General features: G+C 38.0%; 1 protein-coding gene across 1 annotated transcript; it reads right to left on the bottom strand.

Moving 5' to 3' along the window:
- Positions 1-937: 937 nt before the first annotated feature.
- Positions 938-12,208, bottom strand: LOC128210588 (complement C1q tumor necrosis factor-related protein 3-like). The gene is made up of 5 exons (XM_052915268.1): positions 12,011-12,208; positions 11,049-11,088; positions 10,393-10,580; positions 2,255-2,395; positions 938-1,182 (listed from the first exon to the last, which is right to left on the bottom strand). Exons 1-5 carry the CDS (start codon positions 12,191-12,193, stop codon positions 1,084-1,086), a joined length of 651 nt encoding a protein of 216 aa, XP_052771228.1. The 5' UTR covers positions 12,194-12,208; the 3' UTR covers positions 938-1,083.
- Positions 12,209-12,467: the final 259 nt, after the last annotated feature.

Here is a 12,467-nt window from a genome sequence, read left to right as displayed (position 1 = left end):
TACTTGAGCATTTGATATCCAATCTTCCAAATATGATTACAATGTCATGATTTATGGAAAACTTTCTCAACTTAAATTGATCAAAAGTGATATATATTATTAGAGTTGTGGCCCTTGGTGTTTCAAAATTTAACCAAATACTTTAATTGCTCTTTTACTTAAACAATTGTTAATCACTTTTTATTACACGGTGCTGCAGTGTTTTAGTGCATATTAACTTGAACAAGCTTGATAAACATCCAAATCACTATATTCACTCTTGAGTTATGGCCCATGACTTATCAACATTTAGATCAAATTCTTTGTCTTTTCTCTTACTTCAAAGCTTGGTAAAATGGGGGTATCATATCATTAAGTCATTAGGTTTTGTGAAACATTTTCTTCAAAAGTTGTGGCCCATGAATTGTTAAGACGCCACCAAATGCACGTTTTCCACAATCTAAATTGTGCATTTCTTAACCACTCCTTACCAAATTTGGTTACAATGTTTATATGCATAATGTTTTAGCACAGCTTTATCACACAATTCCTTCAATTGTCCGTTACAAGCATTTAATTGTTAACAAAAACCAATTGAACATTGTATGCACATTACTTCTTCTTATCAAATCTTCGCCAAACAATGTGTATAGGCATTATATATTGCGCAAGTTTGTAGCCTGCCAGATTGCGAATTTCGCCATCGTCATATATATTACATAACATGTTTCGATAGACTCATAGATCTAGTTACATCAGTTCTCTCTATACGTGTAATTAATAATTGTGAATCGTTTCCAATTCAAAATGTTGGCGTTCCAAGCAGGCGACGTATTCAATTCGCTGAGTTCTATACATTCAACATGACAGAACCCTCCAAATAAAACGTGTAAGAAAAATCACAACAATAGAAAATCAATTTAATCTACGTAATTGGAAATGAAGAAGACGAGAGTCAAAGATAATAGCATGATTAGGTTGGAAAACCACTAAAGCGGTTTCACGAACAAGAGTGTTTTGGGATTTAGCTTAATAAAAAACCTGTTAAAAGTGGAATCAAAATCACGACGTGGGCAAAGGGTGAATCGGTGTTGATTCTTGTAGTTAGTGTTCGGTTTCAGACAGCAGAAACCCCGAGAACATGGAATGACTGTTACCGTGTATCTGGCTCTCGTTCTCGTACGCGGTTGTCCTCAACCAGACCTTAAAGTGATATTTGTATTTAAAATCAATACATGCACATGTATAACAACATAAATTTTGACAGATATTCATTTAACTAGTAATGCATAATGCATTGATGGGAAATATTTATTACTCATAACGCGATTGTAACCGTGTATTTAATAGCTGAAAACGCTCAAATATGAAATGACCTAAAATATTTAGAGTGATCAACTAGCGACTCATAACCTAGAAATACCGTGTTTTTTACACATTTCTTTCAAGTTAAATATGGTATCCTTCAGAGCCATTGTTTTCGAAATTTATTTATCCTTTAGGGTAAATTAAAACAATTGTATTTTTGTGGTACTTTTGAGAGTAAGAGTGCATCTTTAAATACAGTAATATTGTTTTATCTGTACACACACCATATGCTTTTTTTAATGGAAGGTGTTAAACATACTCGTCTGATGCATTTATTTTTGGCATCAAACTATATTGTGCCCCTGTAAGTAACATATTGGTAAGGGCCCTCGCCTGTGAATATGTTGATCTTAAACGCGATACTCAATTGTACGATAATGAAAACGTGAAATCCCGAAACTCGAGCTGTGTGTGACCTTCACATATAAAATAAAGGATAATTGTTTGTTTCTGTGTAAGATTGCATTATATTTCACCGAGTGAGCACCAGAAGCTTTAGTGCACGAATGGCGAATACACGAGTGAAATATTTACTTTTGGTGTTCAAGAGGTGAAAGATTTTGCGATCGTACACTGAAAAAGAAACAAACACTTTTTTGTATTATATGCTAGAAAGCATATAAAATGACTTTTTTTATTGTAGTTTTTTTCCAGAAAAGCGCGCAGAATTGTATGCGAATAGAGCGTCATTTCAGAAATGACGTCGTTGAAATTGTGCCCAGCCCTGTGCAGACTTATGTTTGATCTGGACGTGAGAATGGGCTTAAAATTCAAAGAGTGAAAAATATCAAACTGATATTTTCACTGTTTAAAACAGTAAAATATCATATTTTTTTTTTAAATCTCCGGAAAGCATATACTTATAACTAAGTATTATCATGGTTACCACTTAAGGAAGCTAGCATACCCTAGTTCCCGCCGTAAGTTCCAGTACCCAGGTCTTGCTGGTTGACACATGCGCGTTGATGTTGTGGGCGTCCGCGTATACGTCCGTTATTTTAACACCGCCAGATATCAGCTCCAGGTATTCGGCATGATTACTGTTCACCTAAATATGTCAAAACAAATCAATTGGAAATAATTTAATAATTCAATACATTTTTCGGAAAATCAAAGACATTTAATGTTTGAAAACACCAATAAATTTTTTAAACTTATGGCACCAAAAGTGATACAGCCTGCCAAAAAAGTCAATGGTAAACAAAATTTAAATCGTGAATGCAATATATAATAATGCCGTTTACTGATCAATGTCTATACAATCTCATTCAGCAAATGTTTGATAATGATACATCTAATCGCATTGCATCAGCGTTCTGCTGTACGGGAATGTGTCTATAAGTAGTATTAAGTACCACTAGAAACGAATTAAATACATATATTTACGCCATAACAGGATTTACAGACATACCGTAGACCTTAGTATAGAGATGATAAATATACACCTTAAAACGGACTGACCATATTTACCGCTCTGAATAAATATACGCTATGCAACATAGACTGCCCCCAGTAAGGCTGTGAATACATATACGTTTTACAACACAGATTGCCCCTCAATAAGACTGTGAATACATATACGCTATATACGATAGACTGCCCATCAGTAAGACTGTGAATACATATACGCTATATACGATAGACTGCCTCCCAGTAAGGCTGTGAATACATTTACGTTTTACAACACAGATTGTCCCTCAATAAGACTGTGAATACATATACGCTATATACGATAGACTGCCCCCCAGTAAGGCTGTGAATACATATACGCTATATACGATAGACTGCCCATCAGTAAGACTGTGAATACATTTACGCTATATACGATAGACTGCCCATCAGTAAGACTGTGAATACATATACGCTATATACGATAGACTGCCCATCAGTAAGACTGTGAATACATTTACGCTATATACGATAGACTGCCCCCCAGTAAGACTGTGAATACATTTACGCTATATACGATAGACTGCCCCCCAGTAAGGCTGTGAATACATATACGCTATTTACGATAGACTGCCCCCAGTAAGGCTGTGAATACATATACGTTTTACAACACAGATTGTCCCCCAGTAAGGCTGTGAATACATATACGCTATATACGATAGACTGCCCCCAGTAAGGCTGTGAATACATTTACGTTTTACAACACAGATTGTCCCCCAGTAAGGCTGTGAATACATATACGCTATATACGATAGACTGCCCATCAGTAAGACTGTGAATACATATACGCTATATACGATAGACTGCCCATCAGTAAGACTGTGAATACATTTACGCTATATACGATAGACTGCCCCCCAGTAAGACTGTGAATACATTTACGCTATATACGATAGACTGCCCATCAGTAAGACTGTGAATACATTTACGCTATATACGATAGACTGCCCCCCAGTAAGACTGTGAATACATTTACGCTATATACGATAGACTGCCCATCAGTAAGACTGTGAATACATATACGCTATATACGATAGACTGCCCCCAGTAAGGCTGTGAATACATATACGTTTTACAACACAGATTGTCCCCCAGTAAGGCTGTGAATACATATACGCTATATACGATAGACTGCCCATCAGTAAGACTGTGAATACATATACGCTATATACGATAGACTGCCCATCAGTAAGACTGTGAATACATTTACGTTTTACAACACAGATTGTCCCTCAATAAGACTGTGAATACATATACGCTATATACGATAGACTGCCCATCAGTAAGACTGTGAATACATTTACGCTATATACGATAGACTGCCCCCCAGTAAGGCTGTGAATACATATACGCTACATAACATAGACTGCCCCCAGTAAGGCTGTGAATACATATACGCTATATACGATAGACTGCCCCCCAGTAAGGCTGTGAATACATATACGCTATATACGATAGACTGCCCCCCAGTAAGGCTGTGAATACATATACGCTATATACGATAGACTGCCCCCCCAATAAGGCTGTGAATACATATACGCTATATACGATAGACTGCCCCCCAATAAGGCTGTGAATACATATACGTTTTACAACACAGATTGTCCCTCAATAAGGCTGTGAATACATATACGCTATATACGATAGACTGCCCCCCAGTAAGGCTGTGAATACATATACGCTATATACGATAGACTGCCCATCAGTAAGACTGTGAATACATATACGCTATATACGATAGACTGCCCATCAGTAAGACTGTGAATACATTTACGTTTTACAACACAGATTGTCCCTCAATAAGGCTGTGAATACATATACGTTTTACAACACAGATTGCCCCTCAATAAGGCTGTGAATACATATACGCTATATACGATAGACTGCCCATCAGTAAGACTGTGAATACATTTACGTTTTACAACACAGATTGTCCCTCAATAAGGCTGTGAATACATATACGCTATATACGATAGACTGCCCCCCAGTAAGGCTGTGAATACATATACGCTATATACGATAGACTGCCCATCAGTAAGACTGTGAATACATATACGCTATATACGATAGACTGCCCCCCAGTAAGGCTGTGAATACATATACGCTATATACGATAGACTGCCCATCAGTAAGACTGTGAATAAATTTACGTTTTACAACACAGATTGTCCCTCAATAAGGCTGTGAATACATATACGCTATATACGATAGACTGCCCCCCAGTAAGGCTGTGAATACATATACGCTATATACGATAGACTGCCCATCAGTAAGACTGTGAATACATTTACGCTATATACGATAGACTGCCCCCCAGTAAGGCTGTGAATACATATACGCTATTTACGATAGACTGTCCCCCAGTAAGGCTGTGAATACATATACGTTATATACGATAGACTGCCCCCCAGTAAGGCTGTGAATACATATACGCTATTTACGATAGACTGCCCCCCAGTAAGGCTGTGAATACATATACGTTATATACGATAGACTGCCCCCCAGTAAGGCTGTGAATACATATACGCTATTTACGATAGACTGTCCCCCAGTAAGGCTGTGAATACATATACGCTATATACGATAGACTGCCCCCCAGTAAGGCTGTGAATACATATACGTTTTACAACACAGATTGCCCCTCAATAAGGCTGTGAATACATATACGCTATATACGATAGACTGCCCATCAGTAAGACTGTGAATACATATACGCTATATACGATAGACTGTCCCCCAGTAAGGCTGTGAATACATATACGCTATTTACGATAGACTGTCCCCCAGTAAGGCTGTGAATACATTTACGCTATTTACGATAGGCTGCCCCCCAGTAAGGCTGTGAATACATTTACGCTATTTACGATAGACTGTCCCCCAGTAAGGCTGTGAATACATATACGCTATTTACGATAGGCTGCCCCTCAGTTAGGCTGTGAATACATATACGTTTTACAACACAGATTGTCCCCCAGTAAGGCTGTGAATACATATACGCTATTTACGATAGACTGCCCATCAGTAAGACTGTGAATACATTTACGCTATTTACGATAGGCTGCCCCTCAGTTAGGCTGTGAATACATATACGCTATATACGATAGGCTGCCCCTCAGTAAGGCTGTGAATACACGTACACTACATAACATAGACTGCCCCTCAGTAAGGCTGTGAATACACGTACGTTACATAACATAGACTGCCCCTCAGTAAAGCTGTGAATACATATACGCTATATACGATAGGCTGCCCTCAGTAAAGCTGCTGTGAATACATAAACGCTATATACGAAAGGCTGCCCCTCAGTAAGGCTGTGAATACATATACGCTATATAACATAGACTGCCCATCAGTAAGGCTGTAAATAGATATACGCTACATAACATAGACTAGCTCTCAGTAAGGCTGTAAATGCATAAACGCTGTATTACATAGACTGTCCCTCAGTAAGGCTGTGAATACATATTCGCTACATAACATAGACTGGCCCTCAGTTAGGCTGTGAATACATATTATATGACATAGATTGCCCCTCATTAGGGCTGTAAATACATATGCGCTAAATAACATAGACTGCCTTTCAGTAAAGCTGCTGTGAATATATATATATATATATATATATATATATATATATATATATATATATATATATATATATATATATATATATATATATATATATATATATATATATATATACGCTTCATATAATAGACTGCCCCTCAGTAATTGTGTGAATACACGTACGCTATATAACATAGACTGCCCCTCAGTAAGGCTGTGAATACATATACGCTATATAACAAAGACTGCCCCTCAGTAAGGCTGTAAATAGATATACGCTACATAACATAGACTGCCCTTCAGTAAGGCTGTGAATACATATACGCTATATAAGATGGACTGCCCCTCGGTAAAGCTGCTGTGAATACATAAACGCTATATACGAAAGGCTGCCCCTCAGTTAGGCTGTGAATACACGTACGCTATATAACATAGACTGCCCCTCAGTAAGGCTGTGAATACACGTACACTACATAACATAGACTGCCCCTCAGTAAGGCTGTGAATACAAATACGCTACATAACATAGACTGCCCCTCAGTAAAGCTGTGAATACATATACGCTATATACGATAGGCTGCCCTCAGTAAAGCTGCTGTGAATACATAAACGCTATATACGAAAGGCTGCCCCTCAGTTAGGCTGTGAATACATATACGCTATATAACATAGACTGCCCCTAAGTAAGGCTGTGAATACACATACGCTAAATAACATAGACTAGCTCTCAGTAAGGCTGTAAATGCATAAACGCTGTATTACATAGACTGTCCCTCAGTAAGGCTGTGAAATCATATTTTTTATATAAAATAGACTGCCCCTGAGTTAGGATGCCAATACATATTCGCTATATAACAAAGACTGCCCCTCAGTAAGGCTGTGAATACATGTGTGTATACGCTATATAACAAAGACTGCCCCTCAGTAAGGCTGTAAATAGATATACGCTACATAACATAGGCTGCCCCTCAGTAATTTTGTGAATACAATCATATGCGCTATATAGCATAGACTGCACCGCAGTAAAGCTGCTGTGAATATATATATACGCCTACATAACATAGGCTGCCCCTCAGTAATTATGTGAATACACATACGTTATATAACATTTACTGCCCCTCAGTAAGGCTGTGAAATCATATATTCTACATATAATAGACTGCCCCTGAGTTAGGATGCCAATTCATATTCAGTATATAACAAAGAATGCCCCTCAGTAAGGCTGTGAATACATATACGCTATATAACATTGGCTGCCCCTCAGTAATTTTGTGAATACACATACGCTATATAACGTAGACTGACCCTCAGTTAGGCTGTAAATACATATACTGACCATCAATACCGCAGTAAGAACATAATTACACGCCATAAACATTGATTGACCATCAATAGCGCAGCTTGTTCATAATTACACGCCATAACCATAGATTGACCATCAATAGCGCAGATTGTTCATGATTACACGCCATAACCATAGATTGACCATCAATAGCGCAGCTTGTTCATAATTACACGCCATAAACATAGATTGACAATCAATACCGCAGTAAGAACATAATTACACGCCATAACCATAGATTGACCATCAATAGCGCAGTAAGAACATAATTACACGCCATAACCATAGATTGACCATCAATAGCGCAGTAAGAACATAATTACACGCCATAACCATAGATTGACCATCAATAGCGCAGTAAGAACATAATTACACGCCATAACCATAGATTGACCATCAATAGCGCAGTAAGAACATAATTACACGCCATAACCATAGATTGACCATCAATAGCGCAGTAAGAACATAATTACACGCCATAACCATAGATTGACCATCAATAGCGCAGTAAGAACATAATTACACGCCATGACCATAGATTGACCATCAATAGCGCAGTAAGAACATAATTACACGCCATGACCATAGATTGACCATCGATAGCGCAGTAAGAACATAATTACACGCCATAACCATAGATTGACCATCGATAGCGCAGTAAGAACATAATTACACGCCATAACCATAGATTGACCATCGATAGCGCAGTAAGAACATAATTACACGCCATAACCATAGATTGACCATCGATAGCGCAGTAAGAACATAATTACACGCCATAACCATAGATTGACCATCGATAGCGCAGTAAGAACATAATTACACGCCATAACCATAGATTGACCATCGATAGCGCAGTAAGAACATAATTACACGCCATAACCATAGATTGACCATCAATAGCGCAGTAAGAACATAATTACACGCCATTACCATAGATTGACCATCAATAGCGCAGTAAGAACATAATTACACGCCATTACCATAGATTGGCCATCACTAGCGCAGTAAGAACATAATTACACGCCATAACCATAGATTGACCATCAATAGCGCAGTAAGAACATAATTACACGCCATAACCATAGATTGACCATCAATAGCGCAGTAAGAACATAATTACACGCCATAACCATAGATTGACCATCGATAGCGCAGTAAGAACATAATTACACGCCATGACCATAGATTGACCATCGATAGCGCAGTAAGAACATAATTACACGCCATGACCATAGATTGACCATCAATAGCGCAGTAAGAACATAATTACACGCCATGACCATAGATTGACCATCAATAGCGCAGTAAGAACATAATTACACGCCATAACCATAGATTGACCATCAATAGCGCAGTAAGAACATAATTACACGCCATAACCATAGATTGACCATCAATAGCGCAGTAAGAACATAATTACACGCCATAACCATAGATTGACCATCAATAGCGCAGTAAGAACATAATTACACGCCATAACCATAGATTGACCATCAATAGCGCAGTAAGAACATAATTACACGCCATAACCATAGATTGACCATCAATAGCGCAGTAAGAACATAATTACACGCCATAACCATAGATTGACCATCAATAGCGCAGTAAGAACATAATTACACGCCATAACCATAGATTGACCATCAATAGCGCAGTAAGAACATAATTACACGCCATAACCATAGATTGACCATCAATAGCGCAGTAAGAACATAAATACACGCCATAACCATAGATTGACCATCAATAGCGCAGTAAGAACATAAATACACGCCATAACCATAGATTGACCATCAATAGCGCAGTAAGAACATAAATACACGCCATAACCATAGATTGACCATCAATACCGCAGTAAGAACATAATTACACGCCATAACCATAGATTGACCATCAATACCGCAGTAAGAACATAATTACACGCCATAACCATAGATTGACCATCAATACCGCAGTAAGAACATAATTACACGCCATGACCATAGATTGACCATCAATAGCGCAGTAAGAACATAATTACACGCCATGACCATAGATTGACCATCAATAGCGCAGTAAGAACATAATTACACGCCATGACCATAGATTGACCATCAATAGCGCAGTAAGAACATAATTACACGCCATGACCATAGATTGACCATCAATAGCGCAGTAAGAACATAATTACACGCCATAACCATAGATTGACCATCAATAGCGCAGTAAGAACATAATTACACGCCATAACCATAGATTGACCATCAATAGCGCAGTAAGAACATAATTACACGCCATAACCATAGATTGACCATCAATAGCGCAGTAAGAACATAATTACACGCCATAACCATAGATTGACCATCAATAGCGCAGTAAGAACATAATTACACGCCATAACCATAGATTGACCATCAATAGCGCAGTAAGAACATAAATACACGCCATAACCATAGATTGACCATCAATAGCGCAGTAAGAACATAATTACACGCCATAACCATAGATTGACCATCAATAGCGCAGTAAGAACATAATTACACGCCATAAATATAGATTGATCATCAATAGCGCAGCTTGTTCATAATTACACGCCATAACCATAGATTGACCATCAATAGCGCAGCTTGTTCATAATTACACGCCATAACCATAGACTGACCATCAGTACATCTGTGAATACATGTTCGCCATAAACATAGACTGACCATCAGTACCGCTGTGAATACATATACGCCATCTACAGGTGCAGTAAACATGCCACTGTTAGGATCGTAAGCGTTGCCAACGTTAGTTATGACGTTGTCGAACAGGATGGTTTGGTGTTCTCCTAAATTGTCCAGGTCAAAGGCGGAAACCCCCGCTGAAAACGCAGCTAATCCAGCGCCCACCTGGCCTAGAAATCATTGAGACACTCGTTCTAATTCCGACCGAGATGTTGATAATTCATGAAAGTTCTAGGAACATGTTTTTAATTTGATAATATAGTATTGCATATAACTGTTAAACATGTTAACAGATAAAATGAGCACATACACATTTACAGAAAATCAGTATATATTATCACCGATATCCCGGATTTAAATAAGTAATTATGAACATGTGCTGGAGCGGAGTTTCATTCCGCGACATCATCAGGGTGAAGACTCACGCGACTTCAAAGGGGTTCTCACTTGGGTCTCCACGGGTCACAACCAATGTAAACACACACGTATGTAACGTTAATTTTGAATTAACGTTTTTGACAGAAATGATATGAAAATAGTGACACAGTTAGTACGTTTTTTCCTCAATGTCATGTTCCAACTGATCTACCACAATCTAATAATTGTTATAATCGTGCACAACGTAAAACTTGACTTACGTGTACTCCGCTTGACAACCGCATTTGATTGCTCCATTTTCTGTAATAGTATCATAGCAGGTGGACAAACCAATCAATTTACTCAGAATGAAGCGGTGATTTAACCAATCAGTTTAATCAGCAAGAAGCGGTGGTTCAACTAAAGAACTCTTTAACCTGATCAAGACAAGTAAAGCTTTTGAAGGCAATACATATTATGGAAAAAATCGTTACAGACAAACGCATACTAGCAGTAGAAAAGAAAAACCTTGAAATACCTTTGAATCCAAAGCTACGACCAAGGTATGGCAACAGCGGACTCGGTTTTAATGAAACTATTCATTGACAGTATGATAGGTGCAATACAGACATCTTACACAGACTTGCAGTGCCTTTAATCAGAGTAACTATGTCTAAAATTTAGGCTACTGGGTTAAATTCCATTGTTTAATTAGGCAGTACCCTATTCTCAATAAACATTCCCGATATAATGCTTAAACCAGCATCAGAAAATACTCACACACTAAGGGCGTTTTTGTTGGCAATAAACTAGTTTTGGTTTTATATTAGTTTCACGAACTGTGTATTTGTTTTGACAGTTACAAATGAAATTGAAACTATCGAAACCCCCTCCGGATGCAGTTTTGACGGTTCATTCAATCCAAAAACTAGCTCACTTTGAAAAAAACAACACAACATCATGGCGGACAGTGATCAAACACATGGTTGAAACACCATTTAGTTAAAACAGGCAGACGACCATCTGCTGTATCATTGTTTTGGAGAAATTGAGAAATAATGGCTACACGCAGAAGCTCCATCATATTGTTGAAGCTGTACACACAATCATGCATATGTTACTTCAAGCAAGACTTTCAAAATAATTTTAAACGCCAAAACCCTTGAAACCAAAACTGGAATTTGTTTGGTATCAACAAAAACCCCTTAGAAAATAAGTGGCTACAATAAGCATTCATAAGTACCTCTAGTTTGGAGCTCAGCCTATGAAGCTCGCTCTCATATGTCTTCATCCTGCCCTCCAGCCGTTCATACGCCTGTACACAAGTTTCCGGGCTCTCGTCCGACCAATTGCTTGTACCATCAGCCAGTACAATTTTGCAATGAGTGCTTGCAACAAACAGAGTAAGGAGCAAGTAAGAAATCATAACTGCGTCGATTGTTGGTCGCCTTGCATATAAGATCAACTTATTGTGTCGTTATCTGATTAGAAGAAGGTGTATGGCTGTAGTCTGCCGTCTTATCAAATCTGCTGCATGTGCTATTTAAATATTGCGGACACATTTACTTTAGAGTGCACATCTCCTTGGTAGTTTACTTGTAATGGATGGTATTTATTTTATATAATTGTGAACATACTAAGAATATCGATCTCAAAGACCGTATTCACCCATTGCTCAATAAACCTAGAATTGTTTAGTA

The sequence above is a fragment of the Mya arenaria genome, chromosome 1 (assembly GCF_026914265.1).
Source record: "Mya arenaria isolate MELC-2E11 chromosome 1, ASM2691426v1".
Taxonomy (NCBI): domain Eukaryota; kingdom Metazoa; phylum Mollusca; class Bivalvia; order Myida; family Myidae; genus Mya; species Mya arenaria.
Note: the sequence above shows the minus strand (reverse complement) of the source record. Positions and strands in the feature narration are given on the sequence as shown.